The sequence below is a fragment of the Pristis pectinata genome, chromosome 25 (genome assembly GCF_009764475.1).
Source record: "Pristis pectinata isolate sPriPec2 chromosome 25, sPriPec2.1.pri, whole genome shotgun sequence".
In the NCBI taxonomy this organism is placed as follows: domain Eukaryota; kingdom Metazoa; phylum Chordata; class Chondrichthyes; order Rhinopristiformes; family Pristidae; genus Pristis; species Pristis pectinata.
Window position 1 is genome coordinate 1275904 of NC_067429.1, and position 25860 is coordinate 1301763.

Here is a 25860-nt window from a genome sequence, read left to right on the forward strand (position 1 = left end):
ATCGGAGGTACAAAGGGATTTGGGAATCCTAGTGCAGGATTCCCTACAGGTTCATTTGCATGTTGAGTCTGTAGGAAGGAATACAAGTGCAATGTTAACATTCATTTCGAGAGGACTAGAATATAAAAGCAAGGATGTAATGCTGAGGCTTTATAAGGTGTTGGTCAGACCACATTTGGAATATTGTGAGCAGTTTTGGGCCCCATATCTAAGGGAGGATGCGCTGGCATTGGAGAGGGTCCAGAGGAGGTTTACAAGAATGATCCAGGGAATGAAAGGGTTAATGTATGAGGAGCATTAGAACAGAGATGAGGAGGGATTTCTTTAGCCAGAGGGTGGTGAATCTGTGGAATTCATTGCCACAGACGGCTGTGGAGGCCAAGTCATTGGGTATATTTAAAGTGGAGGTTGATATGTTCTTGATTAGTAAAGGCATCAAAGGCTACAGGGAGAAGGCAGGAGAGTGTGGTTGAGAGGGAAAAATAAATCAGCCATGATCGAATGGTGGAGCAGACTCGATGGGCTGAATGGCCTAATTCTGCTCCCATGTCTTATGGTCACTTGCTCCCCAGAACACAGTCCCACATCGAGGGGTGAGATGTCTCCTCCTCCCTGGCATAGTCCCAGACTGGAGAGAGGGTAGAGATGGTCTACAGTTCTTGAAGTGCAGTGACACACTAGGGAAGGGGACGGGGTGATGGTCAGTTGGTTAAGTCGGGAGGGAAGGTCTCTGGCTCTGGAGGCTCAGTGCCACACTGGGGGCAGTGGGGTAGTGCATCTTCTGTTCTTGGTGCTCTGTTCCACACTGGGAAGGGGTCTGCTCCCCACCCAGATCTTAGACCCAGTGGTACACAAAGGTAACTCGGCTTCACCAGCAAAATTTTCTTTTCAATCAGGACTATGTTAAAAGGAAGTAAGATCTCTCCCAAGTCTGCAGGAAATGAATGATAATCAAATGGCAGATCTCTGAAGCTTTGCTGGTCTGTATTGACCTGAGAGACTGAAATCACTTCACATGTTGCTATGGTCACACCTTCCTCTTGGGAGCCACCTGATAGTTACACCCACTGGAGATATGACGCAGCACTGACCCTAGGGCAGAGTCCAGTCCGGCACACGCACTGCAGCTAAAATCTCTGTGTCTCTGCAGACAAGAAGCTGTGCTGCACTGCTGCACTTTAGGGGCCAGTCACCAGATGCAAGCTCCGCTTTGGCCTCCACACCAAGCTGTTCATTCAGCCTGGGTCACGATCGCAGAGAATGGCAGGGCTGCAGCGCACTTTTACAACTGGTTATTCAGAGGTTACTGTGAATCTGCAGCACCGTCTGCAGCAGTGCCTTGACAGCTCCTCCTCATTCCTGGCTCCCAGCAACATTCTCCCCACAACAAGAGGGCCTGGAACTGAAGAAAACCACAGGAACTCGCCTCTGGGCTCGCACTGACTTACATCACAAGCCTCGTATCTGCTTCTGCTGCCAACACAGCCCTAAGCCTAACACCAAGCACCTTTACGTCATCCTTACAATGTTTGGAAAACTCGCCTCTTCAAGTCAGACCCTGAAACCAGCAGCACTGCAAAGTCAAAGCAGCCTGTGGGTGAGTCGCTCTTCCCCGAAACACCAGCTCCTTCCTCCTGCCTAAGGAGTCATTAGTACCTCATACCCAGAGAGGAAAATTCAACCTCCGATCTTGTGTTTTTCTCTCTCAGCACAGAAATGGAATGCTGAGTGATTAGATGCCTCAGCTGGTCACCAGGAATCAGGGCTACCAACATCCAGGAGTGAGCTGCAGCTCCCAGGAATTAAAGGTGACCATCGGATTTCAATCATAGAGAGTCATAGATCCCAGAAACAGGCCCTTTGGCCCACCATGTCCATGCTGACCATCAAGGACCCATACATACAAATCCCATTTACACTCACTTGGTCATTTGGTCCATAGCTTCGTATGACCTCAAGTGCTTGTCTAGATGTTGTGAGACACTGCCTGTGTGTTCCAGATTCCAACTACCCTCTGATGAAAAAGTTCTTCAGATCCCCTCTAAATGCCCTACCCCTTACTCTAACCATATGCCCTCTGCTTTGCACCAAAGTTTCTCACTAACCACGTTTTCCATGCCCCTCATCATTTTGTACACCTTCTCTCAGCCTCCTCCACTCCAGGGAGAACAGACCCAGCCTCTCCAGTCTCATCTCATAACTGAAACACTCCATCCCAGTAACATCCTGGTGAATATGCTCTGCACCTCTCCAGTGTATTCACATCTTTCTTGCAGTGTGGTGACCAGAACAGCCCACAATGCCCCACCTGTGGTCTCAGCAATTTTTATAAAGTTTTATCGCAACCTCCCTTTTCTTACATTCTGTGCCTCAGCTAATGAAGGCAAGTATCCTGTACGCTTTCTTCATCACCTTATCTAAATGCTGCCACCTTCCGGGATCCTTGGACTTGCATACCAAGGTCCCTCTGTTTCTCAGTACTCTTTAGGGCACCACCATTCATTATGTATGTCCTGGTGTTACACAACCCCCAAAATCCATCACTTTGCACTTATCAGGATTAAATTCCATCTGCAATTGTTCTGCCTATCGTACTAACTGATCTACATCATCCTGTAGCCTACAACTGTCCTCGTCACTATCAACAACACCACCAATTATTGTGTCATTTGCAAACTTACTCATCATACTTCCTATACTCTACTCTGTTAGGAGTTTCAGGTTCAGTACATCATCAAAGACTCTTACAAATTTCTGTAGATGTACAGTGGAGAGCATTCTGACTGGTTGCATCACCGCCTGGTATGGATGCTCCAATGCACAGGATCACAAGAGGCTGCAGAGGGTTGTAGACTCAGCCAGCTCCAGCACGGGCACAACCCTCCCCGCCATCGAGGACATCTTCAAGAGGTGGTGCCTCAAGAAGGCGGGATCTATCATTAAGGACCCTCACCATTTGAGACATGCCCTCTTCTCATTACTACCATCGGGGAGGAGGTACAGGAGCCTGAAGACCCACACTCAATGATTCAGGAACAGCTTCTTCCCCTCCACCATCAGATTTCTGAATGGTCCATGAACCCGTGAATATTACCCCAGTATTCCTTTTTTTTGCACTGTTTGTTTTGTAACTTAGTGTAATTTGATGTCTTTGCACTATACTGCTGCTGCAAAACAACACATTTCACAACATAAGTCAATGATAAAAAACCTGATTCTGATTCTGATTATATTCACATCCAAACTGGTAATGTATATATCAAACGATAAGGGTGCCAGCACTGATCCCTGTGGCACATTGCTGGTCATGGACTTCTAATCATACAATGACCCTCCACCATCACCCACCGCCTCCTTTTACCCAACCAGTTCACCAACTTGCCTCAGATCCCATAGAGTAAAGGCTATTAGATACTGTAACTGGGGCAATTGCAATTGGCAGGGGGAGGAGAGAGTGACTGGAGGGCTCACCTGCTATAACTTCCCAGGAATACATCCCAACCAAGTGAGACCTTCAATGTTCAAATGATCAATGGTCTCCATTGCAATTGCCCTCTGATTTCAACCTTGGTGGCACAGTCAGACCTGTGCCGCTCTTACCTCCACCCTCACATCCTACCCTAACCCTTCATTCCTCAGGACTCCTAACCACAAAGCATGCATGAGTGCCAACCTGTCAATATGAGATTGTGAATAAGAGTGTCTGAATAAGTGTGTGAGAGGGCATGATCAAGTGAGTACTGTACGTCTTCATGCACGCGTGAGTGTGTGTGTGTGTGAGTGTGTGTGTGTGTGAGTGTGTGTGAGTGTGTGTGTGTGTGAGTGTGTGCGCACGAGTGAGTTCATTTGCAAGTGTGTGAGTATATCCATGTGTGTGTGTGCAGAGGTGAGTGGGCACTGGTGAGTGACAGTGAGTGCATGAGTGTGTGTGCGTGCAAATGAGTTTATGTGAGTGAATCTGAGTGTGTAGGTGATGTCTGTGTGAATGAGTGAATGTGTGTGTTTGTGTGCATGGAAGTGTGTGTACCTGAGTATGTGTGTGTATGTAGTCGTGTCATCTGCAAACTTACTAACCCATCCCTCCACTTCCTCATCCAAGTCATTTATAAAAATCACAAAGAGCAGGAACCCAGAACAGATCCCTGCAGAACACCACTGGTCACCGACCTCCAGGCAGAATACCCTCCATCTACCACCACCCTCTGCCTTCTGTGGGCAGGCCAATTCCGAATCCACACAGCCAAGTCTCCATGGATCCCATGCCTCATGGCTTTATGGATGAGCCTACCATGGGGAACCTTGTCAAACACCACATCCACTGGTCTACCTTCATCTATTTGTTTTGTCACCTCTTCGAAAAACTCATTTAGGCTCGTGAGGCATGACCTACCCCTCACAAAGCCATGTTGACTATCCCTAATAAGACTATGCTTCTCCAAATGCTCATAAATCCTGTCCCTAAGAATCCTCTCCAATAGCTTGCCCACCACTGATGTAAGGCTCACTTGTCTATAATTCCCTGGATTATCCCTATCACCTTTCTTGAAAAATGGAACATTTGCCATCCTCCAGTCCTCTGGCACCACTCCTGTGGCCAGGGAGGACACAAAGATCATCGTCAGTACCCCAGCAATCTCTTCCTTCGCCTCCTGTAGTAACCTGTGGTACATCCCTTCTGGTCCCAGGGACTTATCTATCCTAATGTTTTTGAGAAGTTCCAACACTGCCTCTTTCTTAACCTCGACATGCTCCAGCACATTAACCTGTTCTATGCTGACCTCACTTTCAAAGTCCCTCTCCCTAGGGAGCACTAAAGCAAAGTATTCAAGTGGTCCAAGTCCATAGATCCCTCAAAGTTAATGCCTAAGTTGATAGGGTGGTTAAGATGGCATATGGTGTGCTGGCCTTCATAAATCGGGGGATTGAATTCAAGAGCCGCGAGGTATTGTCACAGCTCTATAAATCTCTGGTTAGACCACACTTGGAGTATTGTGTTCAGTTCTGGTCGCCTCATGGTAGGAAGGTTGTGGAAGCTTTGGAGAGGGTGCAGAGGAGATATACCAGGATGCCGCCTGGATTCGAGAACATATCTTATGAGGAAAGGATGAGCGAGCTAGGGCTTTTCTCTTTGGAGTGATGCAGGATGAGAAGTGACTTGGTAGAGGTGTATAAGATCATGAGGTGCATAGATAGAAGGCACAGCCAGCACCATTTCCCTAGGGCAGCAATGGCCAATACCAGAGGACATCTGATGAGTTTAAGATGAGTGGAGGAAAGTTTAAGGGAGATGTCAGAGGTAAGTTTTTTACATAGAGAGTGGTGGGTGCCTGAAACGCACTGCTGGTGGTGGTGGTAGAGGCTGATACAACAGGGACATTTAAAAGACTGTTAGATAGGCATGTGAATGAAAGAAAAATAGAGTGTTATGACCTGTGTAGGAGGGAAGGGTTAGATTGATCGTGGTGTAGGTTTATATAGGTTGGCACAACATCGTGGGCTGAAGGGCCTGTACTGTGCTGTACTGTTCCATGTTCTATGCTCCTGGGTCTAGTATCTGGAAATCCATTCTGAGTGGTAGTTTGGGAGACTGCTGTTTAAGGACATTGCAACTATGGAGGGTTGCAGTCTGCTGACTAAAATCTGTTCATTGTTTGCCTTTGTTACATCTTCCTAATTGGTGTTGTAGCAACTGGAATTGTGACTTAATTTGTACTGAGAGAGGAAGCTTGGGCTGATGCTTCTCATTCCCAGAGTAGAGACTAGTGGCTTTGTCGAATATGTGGGTCACTGACACAGTTTACACTTTACGTCAGCTTTTGTTGGAATGGTTCCAGAGATTCCTTATGGATTTATTGATCAGCACTCTAATGGGCAAAATACATTGGGCAATAAACTCAGGGCAATTCCTATTTTATATGTTCAGCTCCCAGAGAAAAAGCAGTTTTATTTTCAAGGCTGCACATAATAACAATGCTCCAGCCGGAGAGAATAGGAACGAGAGGATAATCCTCCTTCATTCCTGGTGACCACACGCCAGTGATTTTACACTTTTATTTTATACGTAAATATCTTGCGCTCGCTGCCTTTTTCTGGAGAGTTTTTCATAGAATGAAAGAAAGGTGTGGCACAGATGGAGGTGCCTTGGACCATCCACGAGAACCAGAAGTGGTTACTCCCACTGCTGACTCCTGGCCCACTGTCCTGCAGACTGAGGCTCGAGTCTGCCTCTAACTGCTCTCAGCTTGATGGGCATTTCAGTTAAGAGACAATCACGTTGCTGTGGGTTTAGATTTACATTTCTTTAATTCATTGTTTGGGATGTGGGGGTTGTTGGCAAGGCCTGCATTTATTGTCCATCCGTAAGGTAGCAGTGAGCGTCTCTCTTAAACAGCAGCAGATCTTCTGCTGAAGGTGCTCCCACAGCCCAGGATTTAGACCCACCACTGGTGAAGCTGCGGTGATATACTCCACGTCAGAATGATGTGCGAAATGGTGGGGAACCTGAAGCTGGTGGTGTCCCACTGCACCTGCTGCCCTTGTCCGTTTGAATTTTGGAGTGGCCCGGGAGAGCGACTGCAGTGCATTTTGTAGACGGTGCACACTGCAGCCACAGTGCATCAGTGGTGGAAAGAACAACCATTTGGAGTGTTGGATAAGTACCCATCCAGCAGGCTGCTTGGCCTGGATGGGCTAGAGCTGCTTGAGTGTTATTGCATCACACAGTTGGAGCCTGGCTGGTACAGAAAGGCTTTGTGGTGTCATCTGGTGAGCCACAGGATATCTAACCTTTGAACTGCTCTTGAAGTCTTGGCATTTATACCACTGGTCCAGATGAGCTTCTAGTGAATGGAGACACCCCCCAGGATGTTTAAGGTGAGGCGTTCAGAGATATCATCTCACTAACTACCTAGGCCTCATGGTTACACCGCCTCTTGTTGGAGACGGTCATTGCCTGTTACACATGTGGCATGACTACTTGCCACTTCTCAACTCCTGCCTCAGTGTTGTTCAGAGCTTGCTGCATACACCATGGACAGCTTGCAAATGGAATTGGATATTGCACAGTTATCAGTGAATACCCCAACTCTGACCTTGAAATGGATAGAAGTTTATTGATGGAGAGTTGGGCCTAGGACTGCCCCAAGGAAGTCCTGCAGTGATGTCCTGGGACTGGGATATTGACCTCCAACAATCACAAGCACCTTCCCTTGTGTGAGGTGTGACTCCAGCTACTGGAGTGCTCTCCCACTGATTCCCATTGACTTCAGTTTTACTTGCTGCAAAACCCAGTCAAATGTTTTCTTCATGTCAAGGTTGGTCACTCTGGTCTCACCTGTGGAATTCAGCTCTTTGGTCCATTTTCAGACCAGGGCAGCGATGGGGTCTGAGCTGAGTGACCCTATCGATACCTAAACTGGCATCATTGAGTGAGTTGTTGGTGGGTAATCTTATTTTATTTATACATTTTTTTGAGATGTTGGAGACCCTTATCCCTAAAGAACTGTTCCATAGCACTATTGAGGACACGTTACATGGATCCTGTGTCAGCTTTTCTGGCTAAACGTGGTCAAGACTGCTTTCATCTTGTCTTTATCACTCACATACTGGACACCACATTCCTCAGGGTGGGGATGTCACTGGAACCTCTTCACGCAATGAGCTGTTTAATTGTCTACCACCATTCATAACGTGGCAGGTTGCTGAGCTTTGATCTGAACTCTTGGTCTTGGGATTGCTTACTTCTGCCTGTTGTATGTAACTCCCTGTCAACTTTGTCAGGTTGGCACCTCAGTTCTAGTAATGACCAATGCTGCTCCAAGCATGACCTTCTGGACTGCTCACTGAACCACAGTTGATCCCACTGGTAGAGTGAGGTTGTAGATTGCACTGGAACACAATCCTGCTGCCGCCTATGGTCCACAGACCTGCTGAATGCCCACGTAACTGGCAGAGCGTTAGAGCACACAAACAGGCACTCTATCCCATTACACATTGGGCCAATATACATGCTGAGTTAACCTACCAACCCACAGGTGTTTGGGATGTGAGAAACCAGAGTCAGTCACTGGGAGAATGTACAAACTCCACACAGACAAAACTGGATGTCTGAATTGAACTGATATCACTGGAGCTCTGAGGCAGTGTTTTAACCAGCCATGTCAGTACACCACCCAGATATGTCTGAGTCCATTCCGTTTGGCCCATTGTCAGTGCTACACAACACAATGGAGATGTCCTCGGTGTAAGGGTGGGACTTTGTCTGCACAAGGAGCCTGTGGTGGTCACTCCTACCAGTGCAGTGACAGACAGACTGGTGAGGATGAGACCAAGTAGGTTTTCCCCTTGTGTTGGTTTGACTGTTACCTGCCACAGACCCAGTCTGTCTTCTCCGTGGGACTCTGAGGGACAGTTCCCCCTCCCACCTGTCTACCAGCCCTGTGGTGGCTCTGCCCTGTCACTGACCCAGGATGTGTGGGGATTGTGATGGAGGATCCTGACATGCTGCTTGCAAGCTATGATTACCACCATGTCAGGCTGCTGCTTGACTGGTCAGCAGTCCCCAGGTGTCCATGGCATTGAACAGTCACAAAACACGGAGCACAACGGGAGAGTTTTTTCCTTTGACAACATGGGATGCTGCACCAGACAGATCCAAAATTCACAGTGCACAGTTCATTCTAGAGTGTTCAGGCTGAGAAAGCAATTGCAAGCTTTTAGCAGAATGTAACTAATGAGCAAATAATGTTTTGTTTGGTTCAGTGATCATCCCATAGCAACACCAGTGTGGGGTTCGGTGTGGCTGGCATTGGGAGGAGGGTAACTAACTTTCAGGGAGGAGGTATATTTGTGTAAAACAGCGAGGATCCTCCCACCTCTAGCCTCCCCTGTCCTCAGGCAGCCTGTGTGCTAATGGTGCCTGACTACTGTGGGGACTGGGCTAATTGCTGGACAGAACATGGCAGAAGATGGATCACAATGATAGTGCTTCTGTCAGGACCTCAGCAGGTCACAGTTCAATGCATCTCAGAGGAAGAAAATTAAATAAACTTTCAGTCTTTTACTGTCTGAAGCAAGAGAAACAATAGTGGGGAATAAAGAGGTGGCAGTGAAGTTTAAAAATATATATTTATGTCTATCTCCACAGATGACGGTACTGAACAACTCCCAGAAATGGTGCAGAACTAGTGCTCTGGAGTGAACACGCTCAAAAAATTATCAGTAGAAAACAAAACAGCACTGGACAAATTGGTGGGACTAAAACTGATTAATCCCCGGAAGCTCTGACTTGTATCCCAAGGCTTTGAAGAAAGTCGCGATGGTGACAGTGGATGTCCTGGTTTGGAACCAGCTGAAGTAGTAAAATTCTTGTCACCTCAGTTTTAAACAGTGGACCCTTCATCCTGAGATTTGCTTCCCAGTTCTACAGAACACAGATTGGCAGGTAGAAAATGTTAAAAACAGAAAAGGAGGAGGAATCAGGGAATTATAAACCAGTTAACCTGAACACAATTTGGTGCAAGCACTATACTCAAAATATTCTGGTACACCAACAAAGGTGCAATCAAATTTCCGGCAATATGATTCTGGGAGGGGTTTGCAGGAGAGACGGAGAGAGACTTTCCCTGGGTGGGAGGCCAGAATAAGAGAGCAAGATCTCAGGATGCAGGTCAGGCGTACGCAATCAGCAGGCTGTGAATTCATGGTGTTCTGTACCCTCCAGTTGTTGAGCAGACTCACAGCAGAGCCCAATCTGGACACTTCGGGCAACTGAGGGATATGAGGATCAGGTGGGAAGCCTTGACCTTACTGAATGGTGAAGCAAGCTCGAGGGACCCTTTTGCTCCTGCTCCGAATGATCAGTGCAGGTGGCTGTGGTTGGGGGAATGAAACACTGCTGGCTCATTTCCAAGTTCCCTTCATTCCCACGTACACCTTGTACGGGTGATAATGTCTGAGATAAGGAGTAGTGAGGAACAGGAACTGAATTGCAGATGACTAACCCCCCCAGCCTGCCTGAGTCACAGCTCCAAGGTTAATGCAGAGAGTGCTCCCACAACAGTGTCTGCCTTGCCATCGCAGAGTTTCCCAGCCCATATTACACCAGCTTCGAGCAGAGTGAGTTATATCCAACAAACCAGCACGCATTGTGACTGGCCTTTCATCCTGAACTCAGACTGAAAACAATTAAGCAACTTTTTTCTTAAAATCTGTTCCCAACTCTGAGGGTCAGTGCTTGAATCTCCTCCCTGTTAATCAATGTTTAAATTAACTCCAGACTCAGGCTCCAGAACAGTGGTTGTCAGTCACTGTGGGAATGTCAGCATTTAATTAACTCTTGTTTCCACGGTAATGTGGCCACCCAGCAAAGATCTCGGAGCTGTCATTCAGCAGGATGGTTCCACACACGTGCTGTTAAAGGAACCTCTGTGTCTGCCCATTCGCCTTGAACAAAGCAGAAACCTGGGGAACGTCAGGATCATAAAGGCAAAGATTACAAATATAACAAGGTTCCTTCCTGTCAGGTGCTGGCTGCGCTTGACAGCAGCCTTCAGTGCAAGACCTACCACAGGGTCAGGAACATGGAAGCTGGCAATGTGGAAGCAAATGTCCATGGGGAAAATGCATGAAATGTACCTCAAGAGTGAGCCATGGAAGCACTCCACAGTCGAGGTATGGGCGATCGTGTCAGCTGTACAAAGCGCCACTGTGTATGGAGTGAAGCTAGCTAAACACACTCTGCAAAGCTGGTGCCCAACGTTGGACAATAGTTACCTCCCCCTGCACAGGTCCTACCAGTGAAGGTTTCTGCACCGACACACCAACATGCATGATGATAAATTGTGATTTACATAAAGAATAACAGATGCCTGGGAATGAGTTACAGGCTGGGAACTAATTTGAGGGGTTCAGTGGGATTTAGAAACATAGAAACATAGAAAACCTACAGCACAATTCAGGCCCTTCGATCCACAAAGCTGTGCCGAACATGTCCCTACCTTAGAAATTACTAGGCTTACCCATAGCCCTCTATTTTTCTCAGCTCCATGTACCTATCCTAAAGTCTCTTAAAAGACCCTATCGTATCCACCTCCACCACCGTTGCCGGCAGCCCATTCCACACACTCACCACTCTCTGAGTAAAAAACTTACCCCTCACATCTCCTCTGTACCTATTCCCCAGCACCTTAAACCTGTGTCCTCTTGTGGCCACCCTTTCAGCCCTAGGGAAAAGCCTCTGACTATCCACCCGATCAATGCCTCTCATCATCTTGTGTATAGGGTCCCCCCTCATCCTCCGTCGCTCCAAGGAGAAAAGGCCAAGTTCCCTCAACCTGCTTTCATAAGGCATGCTCCCCAATCCAGGCAGCATCCTTGTAAATCTCCTCTGCACCCTTTCTATGGCTTCCACATCCTTCCTGTAGTGAGGCGACCAGAACTGAGTAGAGTACTCCAAGTGGGGTCTGACCAGAGTCCTATATAGCTGCAACAATGCCTCTCAACTCCTAAATTCAATTCCCTGATTGATGAAAGACAATACACCATATGCCTTCTTAACCACAGAGTCAACCTGTGCAGCTGCTTTGAGCGTCCTATAGACTCAGACCCCAAGATCCCTCTGATCCTCCACACTGCCAAGAGTCCTACCATTAATACTATATTCTGCCATCATATTTGACCTACCAAATTGAACCACTTCACACTTATCTGGGTTGAACTGCATCTGCCACTTCTCAGCCCAACTTTGCATCCTATCTATGTCCCACTGTAACCTCTGACAGCCCTCTATACTATCCACTACATATCCAAACTTTGTGTCATCCACAGACTTACTAACACATACCTCCACTTTCTCATCCAGGTCGTTTATAAAAATCACGAAGAGTAAGGGTCCCAGTACAGATCCCTGAGGTAAACCACTGGTCACCGACCTCCATGCAGAATACGACCCTTCAACAACCACTCTTTGCCTTCTGTGGGCCAGCCAGTTCTGGATCCACACTGCAATGTCCCCTTGGATCCCATGCCTCCTTACTTTCTCAATAAGCCTTGCATGGGGTACCTTACCAAATGCCTTGCTGAAATCCATATACACTACATCTACTGCTCTCCCTTCATTGATGTGTTTAGTCACATTCTCAAAAAATTCAATCAGGCTCGTAAGGCAGGACCTGCCCTTGACAAAGCCATGCTGACTGTTCCTAATCATATTATACCTTTCCAAATATTCATAAATCCTGCCTCTCAGGATCTTCTCCATCAGTTTACCAACCACTGAGGTAAGACTCACTGGTCTATAATTACCTGGGCTATCCCTACTCCCTTTCTTGAATAAAGGAACAACATCCGCAACTCTCCAATCTTCTGGGATCTCTCCAGTCTCCATCGATGATGCAAAGATCATCGCCAGAGGTTCCGCAATCTCTTCCCTCGCCTCCCACAGCAGCCTGGGGTACATCTCATCCGGTCCCGGCGACTTATCCAACTTGATGCTTTCCAAAAGTTCTAGCATTTCCTCTTTCCTAATATCTACAGGCTCAAGCTTTTCAGCCTGCTGCAAGTCCTCACTACAATCACCCAGATCTTTTTCCGTAGTGAATACTGATGTAAAGTATTCATTAAGTACCTCTGCTATTTCTTCCAGATCCATACACACTTTCCCACTGCTGCACTTGATAGGCCCTATCCTTTCGCATCTTATCCTCTTGCTCTTCACATACTTGTAGAACGCCTTGGGGTTTTCCTTAATCCTGCCCGCCAAGGCCTTCTCACGTCCCCTTCTGGCTCTCCTAATTTCCTTCTTAAGTTCCTTCCTGTTATCCTTATACTCTTCCAGATCTCTAACATTACCTAGCTCTCTGAACCTTTTGTAAGCTTTTCTTTTCCTTTTGACTAGATTTATTATCGCCTTTGTACACCACGGTTCCTGTATCCTCTCGTGACTCCCCTGTCTCATTGGAACGTGTCTGTGCAGAACTCCACCCAAATATCCCCTGAATATTTGCTACATTTCTTCCGTATTTTTCCCTGAGAACAACTGTTGCCAATTTAAGCTTCCAATTTCCTGCCTGAGAGCCTCATAATTCCCTTTACTCCAAGTAAACACCTTTCTAGTCCGTCTGTTCCTATCCCTCTCCAGTGCTAACGTAAAGTAGATAGAATTATGATCACTATCTCCAAAATGCTCTCCCACTGAGAGATCTGGCACCTGACCAGGTTCATTTCCCAATACCAAATCAAGCACAGCCACTCCTCTTGTAGGCTTATCTACATATTGTGTCAAGAATCCTTCCTGAACACACTTAACAAACTCCACCCCATCCACACCCCTCACTGTCTGGAGATGCCAATCGATGTTTGGGAAATTAAAATCTCCCATCACAACAACTCTGTTATTATCACACCTTTCTCGGATCTGCTTCCCTGTCTGCTCCTCGATATCCCTGTTACTATTGGGCGGCCTATAATAAACACCCAGTAAAGTTATAGACCCCTTCCTGTTCCTAACCTCCACCCACAGAGACTCTGTAGACAATCTCTCCATATAAATTATAAAATACTTGGGTTAAGTGCCAGCCTTGATGTTCATATTCTTTATTCCAACATTAATCCCACTTTAAACTGACAGCAGAAATGATCCATTTCATTATGGGACTGTAACTCTGCCCAGGCCAAAATACTGAAGGAAAAGAATAATGATGAGTTGATGTTACTGGGGCAGCTAAGGGTATCTAAAGTTGTAATATAATGAAAGGATTAATAGGAATTATATATGGAATAAAAGATACTTTGTTACAGACTGGGAAATATTCAAGGTGTTCAGTGGAGGGATTTTTGTCGAGGGGTCGGGGGATTTAGAGTTAGGTATACAGGAGTAAGTTAAAGGCTAGAACCTAATCAAAGATTTTGGGATGGTTCATATATAGAATAACAGATAACTAGGGAGAAGCTTCAGTTATGTGGTACAGATGGTTTATAAATTGCTTGAGGCAGACTCCTGATTCACTCACTGTTCAGTTTCATTCTGTCAGCTTTTCAAAGAACAACCTATTTTTCTGCTTGTTCCTGTCATTTTTTCTAGGCCTTAGGCCTTTCTATCAGCCTCTAATTCCTACGTGTGCCATACACTCAAACTACAGGATGTGAAAGCCCAGTTACTGGACTAGTATCCAGAACCTGGAATATCGAGAGTTCAAATTTTGCCATGGCAACTTAAATTCAGGTACTTAAATAAATCTGGATTGTTTTGTTTTAAAGCTGGTGTTGGTAATGGTAGCCATGAAACTAACAAATATCGTAAACTGAATCTATGGTTCATGAATGTTTGTCAGGGAAGGAAACCTGCCATCCTCTCTGGCCTGGCCTGGCCTGCTTGTGATTCAACAAACAACCTGCTGGAGGAACTCAGTGGGTCAAAATTCTGCATCAAGACCTGAAACATCGGCAATTCCTCTCCCTCCACAGACGCTGCTCGACCCACTGAGTTCCTCCAGCAGATTGTGTGTTGCTCCAGATTCCAGCATCTGCAGTCTCTTGTGTCCCCACTGTGATTGACTCTCCCCGATCTCTTCCCACAACCTGGAGATGGACCTCAATGGTGTTGCAGGATCTCCAGGTTTATGGGGGCATTAAGGATTGGCTGCTCAATGCCAGTCTTAATGCCCATATTCCTCATCCCACTGTTAAACCCATCTTCAACTGACAGCAGAAGTGATCCATTTCATTACGGGACCATAACTCTGTCACAGCCAAAATACTGAAGGAAAAAACAGTTGATGTAACTGAGGCAGTAAAGGGGTATCTTACCTTGGTGTTTGGTTTTTGAATCGCTGGATAGTACCTGGGGATGACCCCTGATCCACTCCCGCAACCTGCAGATAGCTCTCATATCCACATTCTCCTGCTAACAAAAAATACCATCAATGATACTGCAGAAGTTGACTCATTTGGAACAACTTACCAAATATAACAGTGTTCACATTGCTGGGTGGTGGTCCAGCCTGAACACAGGCTGTCAACACTCTGCCTTCCTTGTGATTTTCTTGCTGCATTGATGCGATAGATTTTCTTATTGAGAAGCTTGGGGGCATACGTAAAACATCAGCAGAGTGTAATGGCTGTAATTTCGGTTTCACAAATCTGCAGATTTAGAAGGGAGTAAAACCTGAGAGAGAAAGAGTTCCAGAATTTCAAGATCTTGGGGAAGATTGAACTACTGGAGATGGGATAATGAGCAAGAATTCCATGCAGCAAGGAGAAGAGATCTATTGAATATTAATAAATGAGAGAGGAGAATTCAGAGAAGAAGTGGATGAAGTATCAATGAAAGGATTGATAAAGAAAACCAATATGATTGTCAGGTTGCGAAACAAAGGCCAAAGCCCTCAAAACTTCTCAATATAATACAAATGTGTCACTGCAAATTTAAAGAATCAAGTAGAACTTAAGTAGGAGATCTCATTAACTACCGGATAACAGACGGTGCCTGAGATTGAATCAATCTTGTTGGTGTCTTCAAGACTCATAAAGTAAATGAGTTTTCTCAGAAACTTTCCTTTATGAAAAGCTTGGCTACCTCATTAATTCACCCATTCCATACCCACACACTTTATTACCTATCAGAGTTTCTAGCCACACATTTAGTTACCACACCAGGGTATGCTCTGCCCTCTCATGGATCCTCCTTTCTCCCTCTGTAGGACAGGTAATCACGAGATGGCAGAGCTCTGCAATCTCAATCCTGACTAGTGGGTTTCCGCAATGATCCTTCTTTCCTTGACCCCCATCCCTCCTTCCAGTCGAACCCCTTTGTCATGTTTTCACTTTGTCTTCTGCCTTTTCCTTTTCCAATCACCAGTCCTCAGCAAGGTCTTGGTCTTAACCCTTATGACCCCATCTCAGTGACTTTCAACTTTGATATAATGCTTAGCTATTCTCCAGCACCCTTCTCCACTCCTTTGGCCTGGAAATTTTGCTCACACACTGGACCCTTTTATTCTAAAAAGGTAATTAATCAGAAGTGTTAACTCTGTTTTCTCCCACTATAGATGCTGCCTAACCCGCTGACTATTTTCCAGCACTTTTTGATGTTTTTTGGAACTTCAGCATCCTCAATGATAGTTCCTTCATCCAGCACAATGTCCAACGAACATTTGTTATCACTTAACTCTCTGCTTGCTAGCTCCTGACATCATCTAACACCGCTAGGAGGCCTGAGTCAGCCAGGCCAAATAAGGAATCAATGAGAAAGAGATCAATCACTCTGGTACTGCAGTGGCGAAGCTCTCTCACGTAGAAATAATGCTAAAAAAGGGGAAACCCTATTCCTGTCTAGACCACAGATCCTTCATCAGGAATACCATTAGCAGGGTGAAAAACTAATGTTGTGCCAAATGTGGAACTCATTCAGTCTGAATAAGAGGCTGGTACCAAAAATATTGGAGTTTACTGAATAAATAAGGAAAGAATGTAATAAAGAGAGCATTAAACATAAAGGGTTGGCCACCTGGCCCAGGGAACCTGCTTTGCCACTCACAAAGATCATGTGGTCTACTCCCTCAACACCAGCCTCCCATACTGTCTCCATAATCCTATTCAAAAATCCATTGAACTTCCCTGCTGTGAATGTAAATGACTGACCATCCACAGCCTTCTGGAGGAGAGAATTCCTAAAATTTGTAAGCCTCTTGAGTGGAGAAATTCTTCCTCATCTCAGTCCTGAGTGGCTGATCCCATATTCTGACCCCTGGCTGTAAGCACTGCACTGAGGGAAAATATCACCACTGCATCTACCCTGTCAAGAATTTTGTATGTTTCAATAAAGAAGTATCTCTTTTCTAAAGTCAAGATAGTACAGGCCTGGTCTGTTTAATCTTTCCTCATACAACAAACCTCTCATCTCAGAATCAATCCACTAAACCTTCATTGCTTCCTCTGTTGCAGTATACATCCTTTCTGTGCTGTGGAGACTGGTTTCACAATAGTCCAGATGCAGTCTCACCAGGGCCCAACATAAGTGTAGCAAGATATCCTTATTTTTGTACACAAATCCTCTTGCAATAAATGTCAAAATACAGTTTGCCTTCCTAATTGCTTGCTGTATCTGCAAGTTAACTTTCAATAATTTAAAAAGTGATTATCTTTTCTATTTTCCTATCTGACATTTTTTACACTACCTGACACATCCTCGCTGATTCATTTGACCCATGTCTTTCCCCCGAAGCTGCTCTACATCCTCCTTACAATCCACACCATTACCCAGCTCTGTATCACCAGCAAATCTCCAGATTCTCTTGGCGTCCTCACCCAAATCACTGATATAGATTGTGAACAGCTTTGACCTATTCCCAATTCCTGCAGCACCCGCTGGCCATAGTCTCCGTCCAAAAATTATGTTTATTCCTACTCTCTACTTGCTGTCTGTGAACCAATCCTCACTCCAAGCCAGTACATTACCCCCAATCCCAGGGTCGTTTATTTCACTAATAGCCTCTTGTGAGGCACTTTATTGAGAGCTTCTGAATTGTACTACATTCACTGGGTTCCCCTTGTATATTCTGTTGGTTATAGCCTCAAAAAACTCCAGTAGATTTGTCAAAAGTGATTTACTTTCACAAGTCCTGGTTGACTCTGCCCAACCCTATTAATATTTTCTAAGCTCCCTGTTATCACGTCTGTAATTATAGATTGCACCATTTCCCCTGTCACTGATGTTAGGCTAACTGGTCTATAATTCCCCATTTTCTCTCTCAGTCCTTTCCTAAACTGTGGGGTGACATTTGCCACCTTCTGATCTGTGGAATTGTTTTAGGATCTATGGAGTACTGGAAGAGGACAACCAGGGCTTCGCTATCTCCATTCCCAACATTGTCAAATCGTTGGTCATCCGGCCCCGGGGATTTATCAGCTTCAAGCCCCTTTGATTTTTCCAATAGTAGTTTTTCACTGACGTTAATATCTTTCAGCTCCGTATTCAGTCTCGAGTTGATGTTCTTCACTATTTTTGGGAGACTTTCTGCATCTTTTCCCACAAAGACAGAAACAAAATATTTGTTTAATTTGTCTGCCTTTTCTCCCCCAACGTTATTTCTCCTGTCTCCCTCTGTAAGAGATCCACATTAACTTTTGTTAATCATTTCACTTTTACATAGCAATGGAAGCTTTGTCTCGTCTATTCGGATGTTCCTCACCTGGTTACTCTGCAATCCTACTTTCCCCTTCCTCTCAACGCCTTGGTCCTCCTTTGCCCAATTCTGAAATGTGATGCGGTAAGTTTTTTTTCTTTAATATTTTACCATGAACTTCTCTTTTTAATCACAACTAGATCACTTTTCCTGTTAGGCTTTTGTGCCTTATAGGATATATATGTTGTGTATTAAATGTTTAAACGTTAGCTTTGTTTACTTCAAACATTTTAACTGGCTTCCTAATCTATCATAACCAACTCATGACCTATACCTTCATTATTTAGTTTGCTTAGACTTAAGACCCTGGTTTAATTTTGAACTAAATTACTTTCAACCTTAAAGTTCTGACTTTTCATGATTACTCTGCCCTAACGAGCCCTTAACTACAGGATTATTAATTAACCTTCTCTCATTGGACAAGCCAGACCTAAATTGCCTACTCCTTCATTGGCTCCACAACACACTGATCTAGACAACCACCTCTGTACACGCCACGATTTCGTCTTCCACACGATTACTGCTGATTACTTTGCCCAGTTGCTCATTTTCTGGTTGGTAGGTTAATTGACCCCTGTAAGTTGCCCCTAATGTGGGGGTGAGTGGAAGAATCTTGGGGGGGGGGGTGGGATGGTGTTGATGGGAATGTGGGGAGAATAAAGCAGTATTAGTGGGTGCTTGATGGTTAGCATGGATTCAATGGGCCGAAAGACCTGTTTCCCTGCTGTATGATTCAATGATTATGTAGATTAAAGAACCCATAATTTTATTATTACCCTTGTACATACACTTCCCATGTCCGGAGTTACACTGTGCTCTACATTACCATTACTATGTGGGGCCTCACTGATATCTGACGTTCCTGGTTCCACTCAAACTGATTCTACTTCTTGATTTTCTGAACTAAGATCCTTTCTCACTCTATTACCTTTATCCCATTCTTCATTGTCAGCCTATCCCTCCTCCTTTTCCAGTTTGCCTTTCTCTTCATAAAGGAAAGTATCCCACCCTTGCTCACTTTGCAACCTTCCCTTTGTAACGGCCATACTCCTTGGTTTCTATTTGTGCCCCTGATTCACCCCTCTTGCTGTAACCGCTGAGGTGTTCAGATAGAGCCATCAGTTTTGTTGTTTACCATTGTTCGCTGCTCCAACTCTGAATGGAGATAGACTCATGTTTGAATGCACTGTCTCTGGTTATCAAAACCCAGTTTGCAACCTACCCTAATGCCTTGACCTTTCTGTTTATAAGGAAATGGAAAGTGTGTTAGATGTATTGAAAACTGGCTGGCTCATAGAAAACAAGAGAGTTGGAATAAATGGGTCCTTTTCAGACTGGGGGGTAACTCGTGGAGTACCCCAGGGATCAGGTCTTGGGCCACAATTGTTCACTACTTTCATGAATGGCTGGGAGGAGAAAGGTGTGTGTAAGGTCTCCACATTTGCTGATGGTACGAAAATAGGTGGAAGGACTTGCTGTGATAAGGATACAGTGAACCTGCGAAGGGACACAGATAGATTGAGAGTGGGCAAAAGACTTGAAATGGAGTTTAATGTCGGGAAGTGTGAGGTCGAGCACTTTGGTAAGGGGAATCAAAAGGCAGATTACTATCATAATGGAGAGAGACAGAGAGAGACCGCAAGTGACTAAGGTACAGAAGGATGGTGCATAAATCACAGAACGTTAGCAGGTAGCTCCAACGAGTAGTTAAGAAGGCAAACGGCATTTTCATCTTCGCTGCAAAGGGGTTGGAGATTTAAAATAGTGAGGTTTTGTTGCAGCTGGACAGGGTGTTGGTGAGGCCTCACCTGGAGTACTGGGCACATTTCTGGTCCCCTTACCTAAAAAGCAATGTAGTAGCATTGGAGGCAGTCCAAAGGAGAGTCACCAGGGTAACTCCTGGGATGGGAGAGCTGTCCTATCAAGTGAGACTATGTGGTTTAGGTCTGTATTCCCTGGAGCTTAGAAGAACGAGGGGTGACCTTATTCAAGCATCTAAGATCCTGAGTGGGCCTGACAGGTAGATGTTGGGATGTTTTCACCAGTGGGAGAGTCACAAACAAGGAGACATAACTACAAGATAATGGACCGGTTGTTTAAAACTGAGGTACGTGGGAATCTCTTCTCACAGAGGGTGGTGAATCTCTGGAATTCTCTGCACCAGTGGGCGGTGAAAGCGGATCATTGGAAGTAGTTAAAGTGGAGGTGGATAAATGCTTCATAGATCGAGGAACAGAGGGGTGTGGAGAAATTTCAGAGTTAGGGCAACCGCGGACCAGCCATGATCATCTTGAATGGCAGTAGGCAGTGACCTACTCCTGCTCCTATTTTCTTGTGCTCTTGTGTTTAACTTTCTAAATTTCCCCTCGAAAGAACACCAATGACTCACCCCCAATTATTTAGTTGATCACTTTTTCTAGTTATTCCATTCCACAGTATGATTCGGGTGAAGCCCATCTGAATAGAACAGAGCTCTCTTTCTCCAGTACTGATGCCAGTAACCCATGAACTGAAACCCAATTCTCCCACCCAATCTGTGAGCCACACATCTCGCTCTCCAATCTTAAAGGAACCCTATACCTGCCTCACTCATTGTCACACCCTCCCCTCCATTTTGACTGACCATAATCTAAAGGAGATGATAAAGGGACAGTGGGACATACCTCTTAATCTACTTTCCTAGCCTTCCTTGGCCAATTTGACCTCATGTCTTCTAATTTGCTTTGTTTAGATATAAAGCTCTAGTTTCTGATATCCAAATCACTCCCAATCCCAATATAAGATGCTAACATATTGAGATCACTTATCTCCAGAAGGTGCATTGGTGTCAAGTTATTAGCTAACTATGTCTCATTGCACAATACTAGATCTTACATAGTCAATTCTCTGGTTAGTTTTCCAACACATTGATCTAGAAGGCTCCCTTTAACTCATTCCATGAACTTGTAATTGAGACTACTAAAACGATTTGGATTTGTCCACATTATATGAAGATCAATGTTGCCCTTCTCAGCGTTGCCCTGATACATCTAGTTCCACACTTTGGTATATTATTCTCACGTGTACTGAGATACAGTGAAAAGCTTTTGTCTGCGTGCCATTCAGACAGATCATTCCATACGTCAGTACGTTGAGGTAGTACAAAAGGAAACAAAACACAGAATGCAGAATATAGTGTTACGGTTACAGAGGAAGTGCAGTGCACATAGACAAGGAGCAAGGGCCATGACGAGGTGGACTGAGAGATCCAAGAGTTCAACTTTAGCGTGTAAGAGGTCCGTTCAAGAGTCTGATTACAGTGGGAGAGAAGCTGTCCTTGAGCCTGGTGGTGCATGTTCTCAAGCTTTTTCATCTTCTGCACGACAGGAGGGGGAAGAGAGAATGTCCAGGGTGGGAGGGGTCCTGACATTAACTCTGCTACCAGGGACTTCAAGAAATTAGGTTAGAATTTTCTGCCACATTGCTACTTTATTCCATCCCAACAGGTTTTCAGAGCCAAGATCCTCTGTACCTCATCGTTTGACATCAGGATTACACCACTCTTACTTCCCCATTTTCTTCAGTATCTGGAATCGCTGCTAGTCTTGGTCATTCTGATTTCTGTCTGTAATACCTCTTCAGATAGGTTTCTGAAAATTCTTCTTGTATTTAGATATAAGGCCTTCAGCTTTAGTTTTTTTTTCATTTTCCTCTGATGTCAACAGTAACTTTCAAAAATGTTCTTGTGCTGGAGAAGTTTGCCGGACTGTAGAGGAGAGCAGGGACTGGGACTGGGACTGGGTGGTTAGCTCTTTCAGAGAGCCAAAACAGACACGATGGGTTGAATGGTCATTTGCTACACTGCACTACTCAATGGAACTTAATCTGATTCTTGGAGCTTCTCACTTGATTCACTGCTCCCAAATTTAATTTGAAGTGAATCAAAGGTACGACTAATGGTAAAGACCTTGAAGCAACATTCAGGTTCACTTAAGCTGAGCTTTGATAAGTTGTCAGTGCAAGCCCCACGACATTGTCCCTGCACACAGCCACATCACTCTGTCAGCATTCCACATGGCCTGCTTTCAAGATTAGGACCTTGTGTGGCTGTCTTACTATAATTAATTGTCCAAATCTGCTAGTGTCACCCTATTGTACATTCAAAACATGCTTAAAGAGTGTCCACATCTGAGGATCCAAGTGACTTTGTCCAAAATAATTGAAGGCACTAATGTTGCTTTAACATCAGTATTACGGGTAAAATAAAGTTTGATCAGCCACGTTTATTTTAGAAATAAAAAAATTAAGTTGTGAATAATCAGGCAACCATTTGGTACAAAAAGCTTTAAGAACAGGGACAGTTTCATTGAGCCCAGTGACTTGGTCCCTTACCAACGGATCACCTGCTCACCTTCTCACCCTTTCCTTCAATCCTAGGGAGAGACAATTAACGATCTGATGACACCTTCGTTCATTAGCCAAAGTGACTTCCAAAGAAACTTATTCCATACCTCCACATCATTTCCTGCACTCCTAACGAAAAGGTTTGCGCCACCAGGATGTTTGCAACCAGAGATTGCGAACAAGTCCAGCCATTTCCCAGACACGGTGAATTGTAGGATCTCGTAGAATTCTTTTGATATCCTTACATCTGGACTACTGCACATCTGGAGTATTCCGCACATCTGGAGCATTCCGTACATCAGGAGTGTTCTGTGCTGTACCAAGGACTGGGTCTTCTCTGTGCACAGCTGAGGCTGGGTTAATTTCACCTCGATCCAGCTGTGGCTCAAGGAGTGACACCCTCACCTTGGGCTCAGCTGCTGAGACCTGAGCACAAAATTTAAGATGCCATTCCAATGCAGACATTCTGGAGGTGCTGCCTTTTGAATGAGATGCTGAGCTGAGGGGGCCTTGTGTCCTCTCAGATGAGGGTAAAATCTCCAGTGGAATCATTTTGAAGAAGAGCAAGCTAGTTATTCCCAAGGTCTTGCCCATGTCCATCCATGTCCTTGCCCATGTACAGGCACGGTTGTGTAGCGGTTAGCGTAACGCTATAACAGCGCCAGCGACCCGGGTTCAATTCTGGCCACTGTCTGTAAGGAGTTTGTATGTTCTCCTCGTGTCTGCGTGGGTTTCCTCCGGGTGCTCCAGTTTCCTCCCACATTCCAAAAACAAAAGACGTATGGGTTAGGAAGTTGTGGGCATGCTATGGTGGCGCCGGAAGCATGGCGACACTTGCGGGCTGCCCCTAGAACACTCTACGCTAAAAGGTGCATTTCACTGTGTGTTTCGACGTACATGTGACTAATAAAGAAATCTGATCTTATCTTATCTGATCTATTTGTTGCTGCACTTCGTTGTTTTTGAGTTATTGACAATCCCAAGGCTGCATCCTAATGAATGGACTGGCTCTCTCTTCAGAGCTAGCCATCACTGTCACTCTGTTACTGCCTCATGGGAGAGGGAGAGAGATAAGGTGCTCCCAATCTTCCATTCCCAGTCCCACTCCTCAGCACTTTTCCTCCCTCAAACCTGAAGACACCTGATGCCTGGGGATTAATGCCTTGGGCAATTCAATGCCGCAGCATCTCACTGATCTGGTCACTAACTATGTTTTGAGCTTCAATGTCTGAAGGTGCTACTAATGCTGTGGTTCTGGGCAACTTTGTGTAGCCAGACTGAGGGAGAAGCTGATGACTTGTGGCTCATGTGACCGAATGCTCTGCAGGTTGAGTCAGAAACGTTCAAACGCTAACAGATGAATTCCAGACCCCTGAAACCTGGTCAATTAATCTGGGATGTTTTGTGACTGTAGCGAGTGCCTTGGAGGCTCTGCAGCGCCCTCAGTGAATGCACTCCCTTAAAGCTTCACAAATTAAAAGACTGACCCCTTTAAGAACTGCTGGACCCATTTTTTTGAGCATCGTCCAGAAATAATATCAGGTTTGAAGTTTTCCATTTTGTCCACAATCTCCAACAAACTAAAGCCAAACCACCGTTCCAGCCATACACTTATTTTGTTGATATATTTCACTTATTGCCAGAAGAATGTTGCCTCGCTGGTTTATTCAATACTGAAGCAGTGACCTATCAGTTATTCCCCAGAACTGCAAAGCCAGAGAACCTTACAAATAGTAAACAAGACCGAGATTCATAGAATATCAGAGAGTGAATGAGAATACCTCATACATCTGGATGTCGCTGAAGTAGTTTGTTCTCAGACCTTGATACTTGTGCAGAGAAACTCGTCCACCTCAGCACTTCACTCGTTCTCTACAAGTAAACAGCACTTGGCAGTAACTCCATGTAAAGGGAGTGCTGTAACTTAATGGGTACAAGTCGCTGACCTGTATAATAGCAGGAAAGTGACTGAATGCTGTCACTCATTCACGTAGTGCCTCAGTGTCAGACCATTCAACCGCAGGATGGATGGCACACACAAAATAAAAAAGAAAGACACCCAGAAGTAGATCATTCATTTCCTTATGCCTGTTCTGTTAGTCAGTTAGATCATGGCAAATCTTTTCCTCAGCACCACTTGCCTGCACTAAACTCCTAACCTCCGACTCCTTCAATGTCAAACGTTGACCACTCTCCGCCTGGAATATTCTCAGTGACTGAGCCTCCACAGCCCACTTGGCTACAGAATTACAAAGATTCACCAGCCTTTTGGTGAAGAGATGGCTTTACATCTCTCTTCTGAATGGCTGACTGTTTATTTTGAGACTGTGGCCCCTGGTTCTAGACAGCCTGTCAGGAGGAACATCATCCCTGGGTCCTCTTTGTCAAGCCCATTAAAAATGTTGTATGTTTCAATAGTATGTCCTCATTCCAAATTCTGGTGAGCACTGTCTGGTTCATCTCTGCTCACAGGACCAGCCTCCCACCTGGAGGACATATCACTCACTGTACGTTAACAGCATCTGCCTAAGGGGGAGCTCACAGCCGGATCTCTCACAGGTGTGAAACCTCACTGTCCTGTACAGCCAGTGATCGTTTATATTTATTTACAGGAGGTGGAGTCAGTGGAATGGCCAGGATTTATTTTCCAGCCCGGACTGATGCTGTAACAGCAGTGGTGAGCCACCTTCTGCACCTCTGCGATCCTGCTGGTGAAGCTGATGGTTCTCCCACAGTGCAGTGAAGAAACAGGCCCATGTTTCCAAACTAAACTGTGATTGGTGGAGAACTTCCAAGAGCCTACAGACCTCGGCAGGCCCAGGAGGTGCTGCTGAAGAGACTTTTGTGGCTGTTGCCATGGTACACACTGCAGCCACGTCCAGCAGGGGTGAAGGGGATGAAAGTGTGGATGGTGGGTGAGGTTCCAATCACACTGGCTGGCCCAGGTTCACAGTTCTTCAGTGTTGTTGGAAGAGCATCACCCCAGAGGGCAGCTATGTCTTGTGACTGAGCTGAAAGCGCTCCAACACATAGAACCATTTGCAGCTGATTCCCACTGCCTTCGTTTTACTGTGGCACTCGGACCTCAGTGAGAGTCAACATCAATGGAACTGTACCACAGTGATATCAGTCCTATGGTCAAAGCAAGTGTCAGTGTATCAGCTCTACCCAAGAGAGAGTGTCTGTGAAATTCTGCCACAGTGAGAGTCTGTGGATGCGAAACTGACCCCAGTGAGAGACAGTGTGTTCAACTGACCCAGGTTAAAGTCAGCGCCTGAGCAACAGAAGTCCACTG

At 45.4% G+C, this 25860-nt stretch overlaps 1 protein-coding gene and 1 long non-coding RNA gene across 7 annotated transcripts in view; one reads left to right on the forward strand and one right to left on the reverse strand.

The window, feature by feature from the left end:
- Window positions 1–24438, reverse strand: part of LOC127583041 (growth factor receptor-bound protein 10-like) — a 112395-nt gene extending 87957 nt beyond the window's left edge. For 5 of the 6 annotated variants that reach the window (XR_007958197.1, XM_052038755.1, XM_052038750.1 and 2 more), the window contains exons 1-2: window positions 24347–24438; window positions 14806–14902 (exon numbers count right to left, since the gene is read on the reverse strand). Coding sequence is in view for 5 of the 6 variants with exons in the window: in XM_052038755.1 (XP_051894715.1) it covers window positions 14806–14902; window positions 24347–24355 (106 nt within the window). In the remaining variant the exon portion in view is untranslated. The remainder of the gene's footprint in view (window positions 1–14805; window positions 14903–24346) is intronic. The other variant, XM_052038749.1, reaches the window with a different exon arrangement.
- On the forward strand, window positions 1116–23470 carry LOC127583042 (uncharacterized). Its single transcript, XR_007958198.1, has 3 exons — window positions 1116–1597; window positions 18150–18266; window positions 22599–23470. It is a non-coding gene; the product is annotated as an uncharacterized LOC127583042 (long non-coding RNA).
- Window positions 24439–25860: the final 1422 nt, after the last annotated feature.